Here is a 16,832-nt window from a genome sequence, read left to right on the forward strand (position 1 = left end):
AAATACATTTGGATTATGACTCAGGTGTAATAGTCAATAGTTTACTTTTATAAATAAAAGTTTAAAAGGACCTTCCTATTTGTGAGAACATTACACATTTTACACCTCTAAAACCCTTCACCACTGTCAGCAGATAATATGAAGGACTGGTTTGTCTCGTTAGCTGAAACTTTTTTACTAGATAATGGAAACTTTAAACAACAGAATTAATTCATTTGTTCAACCTCTCATGTTTAGGCAGTTTGAAGTGGACACTGAAAAGGGTTTTGCTCCTTAAACAGACCAAAGAAAGCAATTTCTTGATTAATTGTATTTGAAGTAACAGAAGAATTCACAATTCCCCCCCCCCCCTTCCCTTAATTAGCTGTGGTGCAGAGATAGTAATAAAAGAGGTGATTTTAATTTAGATATTGGGAAACATTGCCTAGATTTGACAAAGCTAGACTGCTCAAGCCTCATATTTGCTTCAGATCAACTTTGCCATGTAAATTTACAGAGTAATGACTGAGGATTTTGTCCCTCTGCAGTACAAGTGGTTCGGGAACAGACTTCTCTGGGACAAACTGGAAAAGATCAATGATTACAGCAAGCAAAGCTAGTTTTATTGTTGGGCCCTCACTGTTATAAGACAGATTCATGATTTGACTCTTATAGTAAAATATTCCAATCTTTCAGATCCAAATGATTAAAGTTTCGAATATAAAACTCTGAAATATAATGGATAATAATGGAACAGAACAGACTTACATTTCAACTCTTATCAACCACTTAATGCACTTTACACCTGAAGTTGTATTGCTCTTTTTTTATTCATCTAACACCTCATTCTATGCATTTTATGCTCTTCGGTGTGTTATGTAATTTGCTTCCCATCTAAGGTTGATTAAGAATTATCCAAGAGGAGGTGAAAACCCATGCAAGCACAATGAGGGCATGCCTGTCCACACATAATAGCCCCAAAGAAACCAACACAGTAAAAGGTGACTTTTGTAAGTCTTTAACAACATTACACATTTTCTACAGATTTGTAACATATTTGCAAAAGGAAGTATCCATCTGCCTGCTTTAAAAATGCCTATGATTAAAGCTTCTCTGAGAAGGGGACAACTTTATTGTTTACTAGTCACTAGCATGAGCCCCTTTTCAGGGATAGGTAGGTACCACTTTTGTTCTTTTCTATTCTTGAAAGTCATGTTACAACTTTTGTAAATTTAGCTCTAGAAAAGGCGATGGGGTAAAAGAATGAAGAAAAAACAAGAACTAAGTCTGATAACAAAAAGTTTCAAAAAATAAAGCCCTGAGCCCAACGTGTAATCAAAAGAGCTGAGTGACAATCTCCTGCTTTCTCAGTTTGGGACTTTTCAGAATAATCACATACAGCAATACAGGCCAGTTTAGAACAGGGAAGCCTGAAAAAATCAAGACAATGGAGTCAAAGTTCATTGCAGTTTGGCACATGTCTGGAATTTTTGAAGGCCAAATGGCACAGCTCAAGTAAAAAGAGATCTGTCAAGTCTAAACAGACCAGTCCAGGGCAACTCTGCACTTGTTCTATGCTAACACCCCCTCTCCCCTTTTTTCTTTTCTCTCTTTTTTGCTGTACACATAATAGTGGTTTAAAAATCAAATTTCAGAGTCGCTGATCACAAATAGCATTCAGCTCTAACAGAACTGCAGCCCAAAGTTTTTCTGTCTTTGTGTATGAATCCACAAGTGGCCAAGTCCATGTAGCTACAGAAGCAGCTCATATGCGGACAAAGTAGGCAAGCTGAGGGGGTTTCGTCTTATTTGGCTATGAGCTGCTCTGAATCATTGCGCCAATGAAGTGTACACTCAAGAATGTGTGGCAGGACTCCCTTGAGATTCACAGGAAGGGGGAGGTTATATGTTTATGTTTGGAAGGGAAACAGCATTGGTGTAATACATAGCATGATTCATATGTTGATGGCATAAGGCATCAAGATAAACACTTAAGCCTGGTTTTGGTGACATGGTCACATTTGTATGAATGTAAAGGAGCGAAATCAGAGTGAGCAGGAGAGAGAGAATCTACTTGTGAAAGAGAGAGAGATGTTGTAATGGACATTGCGTAAAGCATAACTATGCAGATTACTACCATGTAGAGAGCACAGATGCACATTAGCCTGGTTTTAATGTTTAAATCCAAGTATCCTCTTGAACCTCTCTCTTTATGAGGGCCAATTAAAGTTGCAGAGGGAGGAGTGAGGAAATTTTTGCAAAGTGAGGACATTTTGGCTGGCCCTCTGCTTGGACTGTGTCTGTCTCCTTAAAAGCTATCTGATGATTCGGTCTTGTTTTTTTATGGTTTGAGGTTAAACTTGTTGATATTATGATAAGGCCTAAAAGAGTTGGTGGCGACAGATGAAAATTAGCACACTAGTATAACACCCCATTTTAAGTCAGTGATACTTCTTAGCACACAGTTAAAACATCTAGCGCTTACAGAGGAAAATTACGACTTTTGGGGTTGTCTCCACCTAACAAACTCAAAGAGGATTTTTTTATGCTTATATCCTTATTTTTATTCTTGGACCTTTCTAGAGTAGCTTTATATGAGTCACAGTGCACAGTTCCTTATTTGTATTTTCTGTCTCTCAGTGCGGATCCTCATTTTCCACTTTGACACCTGAGCTTTAAGTTTGTAAGGATTGTGTTTAGATACACTAAACCTCAGTGTTTTAAACGTTTTTAAATATGGTATAAAAACATACCTGGTGTTGTAGAAATCTAGGATAAATTGAGTTAAAGTGAATTTTATTTACCTTTGCTAAGGGGTCAAACACTAGTACAGACAAGGAATTCTTTTTTAACTACATAGACTGCAAGCCCAAAGACTGTCTTAGAACACAGTGCGCAAAAGATAACTCGAAAATCTACATGCAGCATATTGGAAAGACTGGGCAAGCCTTCTTGTAAGTAGTGGCCTTCAAGAATAGAGACAACATAGTGCGTTTAATCCAACAAGGTCAACTTCACACAGAAAAGTTGCAGATTCTTAAACTCTTCCATTGCTATAGTTAGAAAAACACACAATGTAATGCCTAGCCTCCACATTAATAAAGCAGTGTGGGATCGTATTGACAGGACTGACAGAATAAGACAGCCAGCATCCAAAGAAGAGATTTAAGTGTCCTCCGAGAAGCCTGGAGAACTATTGCTGAACACTGCTTAAAGAAATGGCAAGAAAGCTTGCCTAAGTTCAAGGACTGAAGAATAAAAGTAAATATTGTTAGAACTGCACAAACATCTTATATGCTATGGAGTCCATATATGTTTCAACCAATTTCCCATTTTCCTAGCAATATACAATGTAACCATGTGTGCCTCAAGATTTTCATACAAGACAAAGTAGCAATTTCTGCACATTTATGGAAAAATTTGTGTAATTTCATTGTGTATAAAGACATTTGTATTGTTTATTTTACATATTTGTAATGTCACATGGAGAAGAAACGTTTTTTGTGAGTTTTATAGTAATATTGCATATAGTATGTGTGGCGCATCTCATAACAATTATGTCTTGTGGTTGTTGCAAAAGGTTAATGCAGGGTGATCAAAAGTATATTCATGAACTGTAAACAGCTCCATTGTGTGAAAGTAAACTTCATCTGAAAAATCCAATGACAATTTGGCCCTATACGAAGAGCTATCAGCAGTTCTGTATCATCTTATAGCACAAGAGAAAGTGTGAGTCCACTGATGTCATGCATCAGTTGAAAGCACAGACTTCTCTATAAAATAGGAGATGCTTGAAGCCACTTCTCTCCAAGAAAAACATCAAGGAAAGACTGAAATGCTGCACAGACTGCAAGGACTGGACAGTAGAAGAAGTGGAAGGTTGTTTTCACTGATGATGCCCGTTTCTGACTGTTAAGGAATTCTAAAAAATTGACAGTCCAAAAGAGGAAAGGTAAATGCTACCATGATTTGTGCCAATGGTGAAGCATCCTGAGGTTATCTAGGTGTGTGGTTTCTTTTCATCCATGGGATTCTGCACAGTCACAATTCTGCCCCCAAACACTGTCATGAACTAAGAATGGTGCAAAAGTTCTTTCAACAATCCAGAAGGAATTTAGTGGTGATCTGTCTATTTTCCAGTATGATGGAGCAACATGTCACAAGGCAGAAGTTATAACTAAGTGATTTGGTGATCATCAAATTAACATTTACAGCCAGAAAACTCCCCAAATCTTAATCTAGTCAGTCAGTCCTTAAGAAGCAAGTGAACAGCCTGTGATTGGCTTGCAGCACTGATAAGACAGGAATGGATGACCACCAGAGAGCTACAGAGAATTTTATGAAGAAGTTATGAAGAAGAATCATCACTGTACATACTGACTGCATAAATTTGATTTCTTTCCCAGTTAAATTCTTTAATCTCATGAAGTGCTTGTGATTGTTCTTCATTATACTGAAGCAGAAATCAAGTGAACATCATGGTGTATAAGAAAAATTCAGAAGGAACCAATTAAATAAGTAAATCATAAGACTTACTAAAATAACAGCAGCAGAAACTAATTTTAATAGTTTTGCTTCCTCCTAGAGGTAAAGTAGGGGATTACAGCAGATTTTCTTCCGTCCATGAATAAACCTTTACTGTGACCGTATTTTCCCATCAGATAAACTGTCATTTTACAAACAAGAAGATATTGGTTCACAGAAAACACAATGCTAAATATAGCATTTTTTAGTAGCAGAAAAAGAATACTGAAGTTTCATATTCAATTTCATATTGAAATGTTTCCTTCCTTTTCACGTCTTTCTTTAACATACTGCATAGAGTGAGGCTTCCTTGTAAAACTTACCAATCACACCCATAACTAGCGTGTTTTCATAAGCCTAAAGGGTAAAACTTCATGACAATAGATCTGGGCTTTTCGCACCCATTTGGTTTCGTTGTCAAAGTGCTATGTGCTCTTTCAATTCTAAGTGATTGGCCACTGGAAAAGCCCAGGGAGTTTTTCAATAAATTGTACAAAAATTTAATCATGTCGGACCCTTCTTCATCGTCACATATTCCATATATCCGAAGGTTGTCTCTGCATACTCGGCCTTCCTGCTCGAGCAGGTCTAGTTTGACGCTGTTAGCCTCTTAATGAACAATGACACCACCTGTAGCACCTTCTCAGTCTCTATGATTCACCCCTCTGCCTCTTCCACTCTAGCATCAACTCTTCTCAAGTCACGTTTAATATCCGCATATTATTCGTTGTTATCTTTTCTAAAGTCACAAAGTTCTTTCAGGATATTCATGTTGGGTGGGTTCAGCTGTATCCATGCCCCATGTGACTAACCTTAGCTCAGGAGAGTAGCTCCTACCCGCATGGCTTTTCTCTGTTTCCTTTTCTGTTAGAGTTGTGACTCTCATACTATACTCATACCACTATTATCAAAAAGATTACCGAAGGGGTTGTTCACACCAAATAGGAAAGAGACAAATAGACTGTCATTCTCTTCAAATCAAATCAAAATGTATTTCTATATCACATAATAACACAACAAAGTTGACCAAAGTGCTTCACAGTCGGTCAGAACAATAGCATAGGACAGAATAAAAAGAAACAGATAGAAGGAGGGCAGGAAACAAAATGACAATTGTTTGAAACAAAAACTAGCCACGAAATAACATACTAATTTGAATCAAAAGCCAGACTAAAATAATACGTTTTAAGATGCAATTTAAAAGACTTGATGGACTCGGAGGAACAAATATAAGGAGGGAGGTTATTCCAGAGTCTGGGAGCTACGACAGCAAAGGCCCGATCACCTCTGGACTTCAGACGAGACCTCGGTTACATCAGGGGCATTTGATTGGAAGATCTAAGTACCTTATAAGGGATATACAAATGAAGGAGTTCGCATAGATAGCTGGGAGCCAAATTATTTAAAATTTTAAAGGTAAGCAAAAGAATTTTGAAATTGATACGATAATCAACAGGGAGCCAATGTAGGTTGGCTAAAACTGGTGTGATGTGGGCATAATTTCTAGTACCAGTAAAGAGACGTGCGGCTGCGTTTTGAACTAACTGGAGCCGGTGAATAGAGGAAGATGGGAGGCCCGAGTAGAGGGAATTACAGTAGTCTAACGTGGAAGTGATAAGAGTGTGAATGAGCTTTTCAAGATCCTTCAAAGGGAGGTATGGCTTTGCTTTAGATATCTGACGCAGCTGCTAGAAACTGTTTTTCGCCACAGCTGAGATCTGTTTCTCGAGTTTAAAAGAGCTGTCCGGGAAAACACCAAGGTTTTCTAAAATTCTCTTGCAGGTGGAACCAGAAGTGCCCGTTTGCAGATATAACAGCTGAACATATCCGTTGCATTCTTTCTACATTAGAAATCAAATATTCTTCAGAAAGTTCTTCCCATATGTGGAAATTCCCATAAATGTGTGACATTTGTAGGTTGCTTTGCTTTCAATCTTCTGTCCATTTCATCCCAAACCAGCTCAATGAGATTTAAGTCTGGAGACTGCGCTGGCCACTCCATGTTTTCAAGCTTACTATCTTGTTCTTTTTTTTCTGAGGTAGTTCCGACATAGCTTGGACTTATGTTTTTGGTCGTTATCTTGCAGCAGAATGAACCCCTGACCAACTAAGCGCAACTCAGAGGGTATTGCATGGTGCTGCAGAATGCTGTAGTAGGGTGCCTCTCCCTCTGTACAAGTCACCAACCCTGGATCCAAGCGAAACAGCCCCAGACCATCACGCTTCCTCCTCCATGTTTGACAGTTGATGCCGCACACTGTGGAACCATCCTTTCACCTACTCAACGTGCTTCGTTACATTTAGCCGTTACACCAGGTGCGTACCATGACTGAGTTCATCTGAATCACTTCTACTGTAGCTGAATATAGTACAGTATACTGCAAGGACAGAAAAAAATGAACTTTTTTAGTGAAAACTGCTCTGCTCAGGGATGGCACAGATCACCTAATGTAGGTTTCTTGTATAAGAGCCACTACTGACAGCCTGGTTAGCTGTGGAGGATGAGGGATGCCAGGGAGAATGACAGATTTTGCTACTCAATTAATAAAAATAAAAGAATGCAATGATTGAGGCCTGCAGCTAGAAGGAGCCTAATGCCAGTATAAGGACATCCATTTATAGGCTTTTCAGGATATATATTAAGGATATAAATTTAATACATATCCTAATCAAGTTAAATACGAATCTGACTTCAGCCCACAGCCCAGCACTGTAGGTTGACAGTGTATAAAAACATAAAATATTGTGACTCCTGTGAGAGTGCTGGATTGACCGTCCTGAGGTATACTTTTCCACAGCTCTATACAATTCTGAACGGATTCTCCTAAGTGTATAATAAAGACTTTATTCTTTGTGATCCTATTCTGGGTGTTGTATTTAAACCTATACTCGGGCTATTAGAAATGGCAAAACATTTTGTGTAGAACTCCAAATCAGATGCATAAGGTGCCCATTACAGGGATTTTTCTCTGCTCATATTGTTCTGTAATACATGGACAAAAGTTGACATTAGGTGAGGTTCTTGATTAACAAAAATAAATAAATAATGACATCCTCAAAATGATTTGAGTATTTCTTGAAATTCTAGGTTTCATTACAAGAGCGGAAGCAAGCCATCAGTGCACATTTACACTTGATAAATATTCCTGCTTATCATGCCAGCGCTCAAAACAGTTTTTTTTTGACGTGAGGCACAGGGGGACATTGCAAGCCCTACAATAAATAGGTGTTTTCACCCTTGGGATGCCAGCATCCAGGCACCTCCTGCAGTACCTCCTGGATTGTGTAGCATCGCTGCCGTAATAACGCGGCATGCAGGTGAGTGTGGGCGATGGTGCTGCTGGTGCTGAGCCTACAGCAAAAGACAGCATTTCCACAGCAAGGTGCTCCCAGAACTTTTTCTGAGTTACCGGCTCCTGACCCTGGCTCCTGCATATCTCCTTGTGCAAAATAAAACTGTTCACAATGGCAATGTCCACGAAGTGATAAAAAAAAGTCTTATACCACTTCTTTGTTTTTTGTTGAACACTGTAATAACCAATGAGAGCATCAGATAAATCAACACCATGCATGTTCTTATTATAATCCAGCACTGCATCAGGAACAGGTATTTGCTTTGCCGACCACGCCCCAGCCTCCTTCACTCTACGCTGCACAGTCTTTCCACTGAAGGCCCTGTGCACTGTGGAGCACATCGTTATCTCCCGAGTCTCAATCCACTTGACAAAGAGCACTTCATCTTTTCTAATCCAGCGCATATCTCCCCTCTCAGCTCTTTTAGGAAAGTCATTTTTTTCTGTGCGGGGAAAGTCACTCTGGGTTTTTTTAATGGTTCCGCAGCAGCCAAAGCAATTCTTATGCAGATATTGGAACAGCACAGGACTGGTATAAAAATGATCCAAATATAAAGTGTAGCCCCGACCAAGCAAAGAAAATGGCAGAAGATCTAAAACGGCTGAGTAGCTCAGACCATGGCTTATGCTGCTTTCACTCTTCCCTGTGTAGACAGAAAAGTTCCATGTGTAACCCGATGCTGAATCAGCCAGAACAAACAGCTTGTATCCCCGCTTTGTGGGCTTCGCCTTCATACACTGCTTGACGCTAATTCTAGCCTTAGATGCCACCATCCTCTCATCTATGCAGATGTTTTCGTAAGGCTGGAAATTTGCTTTGCAGGCATTCACGATTTGGTCGTAGAGCGGCTTGATTTTGAAAAGCCGATCGTACTGCGGGGTGTTTCTTTTTTTTTTGTTTTCCTCATCGTCTTTCAGGTTGGAGAGGTGCAATGACCACACGATGGCCTCAAAACGGTTCCTGGACATATATTCTTGGGGGAAGTGAAAATTGTATGGCCATTCTCTTTTCCAGTAGTCAGCTCTGTGGTGTACACTTACAAGGCCTGTGAAAACAATAATAGCCAAGAAGACGTAAAAGTCTTTCACTGTCAGATCAGTCCATTGAAACTTTACACCAGCTGCCTTCCTTCTCGCAGCATTGGCATTGGTATTTTGAATGATTGTCTGTACAACAGGTACACTAAAGAAAAGCTGGAAGAGCGAAAGTGGAGACCATGATGCCGTCTTGTTAAATGTAGGACCAGGTACCCTGGAGGGCATAAACTTGAAGGGTTCAGGATTTCTGTCCTCCTCCTTTTTGTTATGCCACATTTCTTCCTGTTCAGGAGGCCCACTCTTCCGAGCCTTAGACCTAGCAGGCTTCAATTTAGCTTTTCTTTTGGCCGGGCTTTGCAGAGGTTGTTCATAGTCATCATTGTTGCTGCTGTGGTAAATAAAGAATACATATTCAAAATCTATGAAAAACTTAACTTTATAAGGAGTAGTAAAATTAAGATTATATACCTTTCAGGCAACTGGGGGACAGTGGGAGCTGAGGTAGATTGTGTGGCTTGGGAATGATATTGCTCTGATGGCTGTGCAGGGGATGAGGGACTTAGGGGCTCATAGTCGTCATCATCACTAATGAAACAAACATAAAGGTCAAAAAGTTGATTAGATTCTTCTAGATGTGGAGTTTTCAGTGGGAGAAAGGTTCACTACTCGTCTAAAAGACTTCTTCAGTCTCAGCTGAATTTCTCCACCTTATCAACAAATACAACATAGATAATGACCAGCACTCACACCACTGCCCAACAACGGGCCGTGAAGTCCGTTTCATGATCACTAACATGCAAATTGTCTCGACCATTGATCAGTGGATAATAGCGGCTTCTTGCGCCAATAACGGTGTTGTGCCAAAAATGGATTTCCGGTATTTGCCAAAAAATGATTGCGGGAATTTTAACTATTATAAATGAATTGTTGACCTATTATCGGCCAGCAGCAGGTCAAACATATCTCTCATGAATGCTATCAAGTCATTTGGATGAGAAAGAAGATTCATATCACAAACTAGAAGGTACAAACAATATTTGTTCAGGTGACTTTTATATACACCTTTTAATTATTTGGTTGTCACCGACAACCAACGGGGGGGGGGGGGGGGGGGGGGGGGGGGGGCTTACTGGGCTTAAGCCCGGGTTGTTTTGTCAGAAGCCCGGGGTCTTCTGGAGTGTTTTCATAGTTACATGCCTGGCTGACAACTGTATAAAACAACAACTACACACAATATTCGAAGCACATAGTGCACACTGTGTAATATTGGTATGCTCAGACACTAAGCGACTGAGCGAGGGGGCGGGGGGAGCTGCTGCCTGCGAGTGCGCTGTTGGAGAAACGGAGCCAGGCAGACTGAGGAGAACTGAAGTTTGAGCAGGTACCAAAGCAAATCATTCGTACTGTACAAATAATGTAAATATGACGGTGTATCACAAAAGATTGATATCAAACTGATCACTTGACCCATATTACATTACTTGCTCTTCGAGTGAATCAACAAATGGCGAAATGACAAGCCGAACAACAACAATGCTGTTTCTTTAGAGTCTTAGCTTACATGTGTTTATTTCATATTTTCAGTTGTTACCCTCCACGGCTAAATAAATCGGTTTCAGTTATGTACAAGAATGGACATAAGGAGCTTCTTTCAAAGAAAAAACTCTGATTGATGTTATTTTATATATTATGCTTTGTATGTTGTTCAGTATATTTCTATGCAAAACAAGAGGAACTTCAATACACAGCAGGATATTCACAGTTTAAACCAGATATTTGCATACACTTTATGGAAAACACAAGAACATTTTTTTACTGTACAACATCAATTCAGAGTAAACTTGTTTTGGATAAATAAATATTGAAATATCTTTTGAATTCGTTAAATGTCAGAATAAAGAGAGCCGTCTATTTTTTTATCACTTTGATCAAATTTAGGAGCACATATACACTAAGTTTATTGTTAATTAATAAGAAAACTCCAGACGATTCCATTCTGAGCTGAAGAAGCTTCTGATAGGTTAGTAGAGTCCATGTGAGTAAATTGGTGGCACACCTGTGGATGCATATAAGGCAAAACACAGAGTCTGTTTCTGTGACATGGGAAAATCAAGAGACATCAACCAAAACACCAGGAAAAGAATTGTGGAGCTCCATAAGTGTGGCTCAATTTTGAATACAATTTGGTGCCATTTACAATTAAGAAATATAGATAGTTTCACTCTTTACTCTTAAAGTTAACAAATGTTTTTTATATTTATCAATCTAAAAAAATAAACATTTAGTCTGATTGGATGTTACAATTAAAAAGGTGTTTTTATCTGAAGAGTACATAAATATCTGGTTTCAACTATATATTTGATGATTGTCAGCACAAAGAGGGAGAGAGAGGAACAGAGAGGGAACAAGAGCAGGTGAGACAAACATGTTAGTCAAATGGTTGTTTACCAAAAGTATCACCGTATCATAGGTCCTCATGTATCTCGTACCTAGTGTTTCTTTTTAGGTTTGTTATTTTTCAAATTCTACATTTATTAAGTTATGCAGGCTTGTTTGCACAACAAGGCTAAATAATTATATAAACTTTTCTCAATCTAAATAGCGTACTTTGGTAGAATTAAAAAATAAGTGTAGTGCAGGTCTATGATGATTTTTAGTGCTACTGTCATCTAGATTTGATTCTGGTTCTGTCTTGGTTAAGTCCTAAGTAGTCCTGATTTTGAACTGTTGTAGTCCTGTTTTAATTCCGGATCAGTTCTGGGTCTGGTTGAATTGGGGTTTAGTCCTCGTGTCTTGATACAGCCCCGACTTTGTTCTGCCTTGCTGCTTAATTAAAAAACTAGTTTAAGGTGTCCTGCATACTTGATATATATTTTCCCTACATGAAGCCATTCTTTTTTGAACAAAACCCAAAACAGAGCCCAATCTTTCAGTCATTTCTAACCCCCTCCCCCAATCCCACATGCATACTACCCTTTAGGGCTAAGCCCTGGGTGTATCAAATGTCTGCCTCTGCCTCTGTTGCCAAGACAGATCTTGCCAAGAGGGGAGCAGAAATTGTAAGAAATATGACATCACAGTTCCATACAATAGTTTAATTGGCCAAAAGTGACTAGATTGATTATAACGTGGGTGCAATTAGCCTCTTTCACTTCCTGTGTTTGCAGCCTTTCCCCAGTTCTCTGTGAATGATACTCATGATCATTGATTAATGGTCCTGACAATTTGCATATTAATGATCAAGAAACTGACCTCACAGCGCATTGTAAGTCAGTGGTGCTAGTTTCAGCCACTATCAAATGTACTGTTGATAAGGTTGGGGAAATTCAATTCAAGTTACTGGGATGAGTAATGAAACTTTTCTCCCACTGAAATCGCGATGTCCAAATGAACAGAATCCACTTTCTGGGATTTCCACACTGGATGACTGACCGTGCACCAAGACAAAAAGATAAAAAGCATTCACCAATAAACCTGAGATTGCATACCTTTGGGGCAGCAGTATTTCGTAGCCCGAATCGCTGCTATTTTCTTTGTCTACCTGGATGAGATCTTCGTCATCTGACGAAGAATCTTCAACACACAACTCTACCTCACTATCTTTCGAAACGATCTCCAGCACGTCCTCATTCTTGCACGATTTGTTTTCGGAGGCCATTTCTGCAAGTAAAACGTTCAGCACGACAACAGCGCACACAACGCAGGACTGGCGTGTAATGCGTATCGAGTGTAAACATTAGTAGTCTTCCTGCAACTTTAAACTAGTCGGGATAGTAACTCCGGCTTCTATTGGTCGATCTGCAGTGGCGGGACGTCCTGCGCCGAGCGCGCGTCGCGTTTTAAGAAATCCAGCTACCTTCTCCACGCGCACGTGACGTCACTGGTTACGTCTGACGCCTCGCTGGTTAAGGAAGCGTGGGCGTGTTTTATGAGCCGAAAGCGTGTTCGTGTTGGAATTTCATGTGTTTTCAAGGAGCCCATTCAAAGGACAAGCCTGTATGGCGATACTCTGAGCTGATCTGTCCCTATAAAGTGTTATCCACAATATGTCTGTAAACAATGAAATGTGTTATTCTGTGTTGGTAAAATTACTTGAAAATAATAATTAGTTACTAATTAGTGATTACATCTCCAAGAAAGTAATCCAGTTACTCTATTTTACTGATTACTTATTTTCAAAAGTAATTAGTTACTTTATTACTTAGCCATTTTTTTAAACAACATGATACACAACTTGAATATGTTATAAAGCAATATAAATGATATCATATAAAATGTAATCAAATGAATAAGTCTATTTTTAAAACATCTTTTATTAGTTTTAATCTTTTAACTTCATGCACATTGCATCAAGCAAAAATTTAATTCTATGCTCTGACCTGAAGAAATTTGTTTAATATTTAAACCTATTTTCTGCATATTACAGCATATAAAATAAAAAAACTTTTGTGTTTACCCTCACTCTTTCAAGGCAAACAGCAATAAATAAATAAAATCGAAGATTCAGCTGCACCAAGTCCTGTCATTCTTAAGTCTGTTTTCACCTGTTTAACAGGAATGGGGCCGGTGGAGGTTTGCCTGGTGCTGCAGTGGTCACGTCATTGGGGGTCCAGGGGTTTCTCTGAGAATTTCACATTCCCGTGGCAGCGTAATTTTTCATTGTCACTTTTTATGGAATCAAACTCAAAGTAATGCCCGTACTTCCATTCTTTAAACGCTGCATGGTCGTACTCTCTCCGCACTCCATATTATCGATTGTTGATCTAAACACATTTGGTGCTGTCAGGGATGTTGCACACTCGTACGTCATTGTCATGAGACAGTCTCACAAACAAAATCACAGTTTAGTAATGCAGTAACGCAGCATGCTTATGGGAAAGTAACAGTAATCTAATTTCTTTTTTGCAATCGTAATTTACTTGTTACTTGAAAAAAAGCAATCGGATTACAGTAACATGTTACTTTTAACACGTTACTACTCATCTATATTTAATTTAGGTTAAATTAAATTAACCTAAATTAGGTTTAATTTAGGTTAATTTATGTTACTGTCAAAGTCAGCTTAAACACACTGATAATTGTTCAAGTTGTAAATGGTCACCAGTGGGCATTTTGCATTGAGATGTGAAGAGCTGAGTTAAGATAAAGTTGAAGTGACTTTAAAGTTCTGAAACTGAACGTAATATATCTTGAAGTCACTTTCTTAGAAGCACTCTTCAGATAATTAAATGTTACCTATATAAATACAACAACAGTCACCACAAGGCACTTTCTGCTGTAAGGGAAAGACCCTACAATAATGAAGAGGAAACATTCCTCACGCATCATGCATAATGGGAAGCCCCCAACAGATTATTATTTTCTACATTTTTGTCCATGCTTAGATCAGCCTTGGTATCAGAGGCTGCCCTCAAATCCTCTTTGTCCTTGCCTTCTTGCTTCACCCTAGATATTTTTTTGGAGGGTAGAGGTGCTTGACAGCTGTGGAAGGGGCTCTGGGGAAGAACTGTTGTCCATTATTTGAGGACTTTCTGGTGTGCTCTGTGGAGTAACAGTCAGTTTCCTTTTTACTTTGCAAAGCACAAAAAACAGTTAATGCCCAGTGTTAGTGTCGCAAAACACATATTTAAGCTGCCAAACGACACAATACCATGCACCTCATGGTTGACAATGAGCCTTTTGACAGTGAGCCTGCTGACAATGAGCATACACTGGTAATTACTAAAAGACCAGCATTACTGGAAGGGCTGCAGGCTAAAGAGTTTGCAGATGACACCACCGTCACTGGCCTCATTCAGGATGGTGATGAGTCTGCATACCGGCAGGAAGTTGAGTGGCTGGTAGTCTGGTGCAGTCAGCACAACCTGGAGCTGAACAGGCTTAAGACAAGATGACAGTGGACCTCAGGAGACATCCATCAACACTGCTCCCCCCCACCACATCAGACAGCCCAGTATCTACTGTGGAGTTTTTCAAGTTCCTTGGTATGGAGGACCACAAGAGCCATGCGCATCGAAATAAAGTGTTCTGTGCTTAAATAATGAATTGTAGAATAAATTCTGCATTTGTAAATTCATTTTTGAATTCCACATTAAAAAAGAGATTTTCAAAATGTTTTTTAAAAATACAATTTAATATGACGAGCCCACTCCTCATTTTAAAATCCAGTTCTCTTTCCTGTTTTCTCACAGATTAGCTCACGGATTAACTATTGGATTAGCAACTTCATTTTAATAATCCTGCTGCAATGCAAATTAGCCACACTGTGGGATGTAAGGAGCTCTCTGATTAGTTGGACAGACACACAATTATAAAAAAATACCTTGTACAGATAGTAGAAAAACCAGACTTCTGCAAATGGCTCACTGAAATCCTTTGGCGTGGCGTCACAGCCTATATGATCACACCCAAACCTTGCGATAATAGCGGTGCAACAAAATATTGTTCTTTGTGCTAAGATAAACATGCCTCATACACCAGATAAAACATACCTTCACTATGTGGTACACAGAAATGTACAAGCAATACATTTTAACTGCTGGAACAACTATTAACCTCTTTTATACATAAGCCATTTCTGCGAATGAAACTGTCACGCCTGCTTACAGTCACCAGGAGGCACTAAAGCCTTACTCTGATCAGAAAAGACACGTGGAAAATGTTCTCCACAGTCTGGGAAGAGGAGCTGGGGTCAATGACAAGTCCATAGTATGAAATTGCAGAAGTTGCTGTGATGGGTTGGGGGGGCACACGTGAGCAGTCAAGGCCTTTGCTTTTTGCAAGTAGAAGTTTTGCTGATGACGATGTTGTACATTCACTTTACTAGAATTATTTTCCAACCTCATAAATATATAGGAATTTATTTGTTGTAAAAGTCAATTGAATTATGTGGGTTTTGTTTTTTTTGATAATCAGTCAACTCAGATTAACACCTTAACAACTCAGATTGTCAAGCCTGCTGCTGCTGCAGCCACTTAAAGGCTAATAGGTTGGAGATTAAATTGTGGAAGGTCTTTACTGAGGAGTAATATCTAAAAAATGTTTCCCACAGGTTTCATTTCATTGTGTCCTCAGCAGGGCCAAAACCCAGCAACGTTTCCGCAAATGAGTCCACTGACATTTCAAAAGCACAAAGCTCTCAAATTTCCTCCTGAGTTCAAAACCAAGACTGGATTTGTCCTCGTTCCATTGGTCTTAAAATTACGTGACTGCTTATTTCTGTTAATTATTGGCCAAAAATTACAAACCAAATGGCCTGTTTACAGTTAGCTTAGGTGGTGATGCAATGAGCTAAACTAAGATTTGGCAGGAATCCAGTGGTGCTTAAAATCATAAACCTGCTATGGAAACACTTTTACTGTTTAAATACAGATTATGTTTGGCTCTTTGTTTCTGTAATGACGGGGACTCTTTCTCTCAGCAGTTCATACATTTGTTGGATTAGCGATTGTTTTCAGTTTATGGCCCAGAGTGAGAAGGGCTCCTACATTTGTGGTTCATTAAACTCTTTTGCATGAGCCAATTGAGAACAGCCTCTGAAGCCACAATGGCAATGCTTTAGGATAAAAGTGCAAATTTCTGTTTGTTTGTTTTTTGTGGTGGAGAGTGGTGTGGAGAATGAATGTCTGAAATAATGATTCGCTCCTTTTTTCCAATGAATCTGCAATGTTTTGCTCTTATTTATGCAAAAACAAACAAAGACACAAAACAAACTCAAAATGACACAAAATTATTAACAAACTTATTATTAACAAATTTTTGATTACCTTAAAAAGTACGTTGAGACACAATTCTACCAGTTCAGTGAGGAGAGAAGAACAATAAAGACACAAAAATGACCTTCCATAGAAAACAAAAACCTATAAAATCACCACACAGATGCAAAATAAGCACATGAGCATGCTAAATGTCTCCAATAGTGGAAACGTGACCATGAAA

General features: G+C 39.0%; 1 protein-coding gene across 1 annotated transcript; it reads right to left on the reverse strand.

Moving 5' to 3' along the window:
* Positions 1-5,477: 5,477 nt before the first annotated feature.
* LOC101477611 (piggyBac transposable element-derived protein 4) lies at positions 5,478-12,655 on the reverse strand. The gene is made up of 3 exons (XM_004566312.4): positions 12,383-12,655; positions 9,363-9,479; positions 5,478-9,282 (listed from the first exon to the last, which is right to left on the reverse strand). The coding sequence occupies exons 1-3, from the start codon at positions 12,550-12,552 to the stop codon at positions 7,620-7,622; spliced, it is 1,950 nt and encodes a 649-aa protein (XP_004566369.1). The 5' UTR covers positions 12,553-12,655; the 3' UTR covers positions 5,478-7,619.
* Between the last annotated feature and the right edge of the window lie 4,177 nt (positions 12,656-16,832).

Source organism: Maylandia zebra, linkage group LG16 (genome assembly GCF_041146795.1).
Source record: "Maylandia zebra isolate NMK-2024a linkage group LG16, Mzebra_GT3a, whole genome shotgun sequence".
In the NCBI taxonomy this organism is placed as follows: Eukaryota; Metazoa; Chordata; class Actinopteri; order Cichliformes; family Cichlidae; genus Maylandia; species Maylandia zebra.

Bases quoted from the DNA above. Each gene is read 5' to 3' on its own strand.
- LOC101477611 (XM_004566312.4), bottom strand. From the start codon at position 12,552: ATGGCCTCCGAAAACAAATCGTGCAAGAATGAGGACGTGCTGGAGATC. The intron at 9,480-12,382 runs GTATGCAATCTC...TTGTTTCATTAG, and splicing joins GAAATACTGCTGCCCCAAAG to TGATGATGACGACTATGAGC. The intron at 9,283-9,362 runs GTATATAATCTT...TATTTACCACAG, and splicing joins GTCCCCCAGTTGCCTGAAAG to CAGCAACAATGATGACTATG.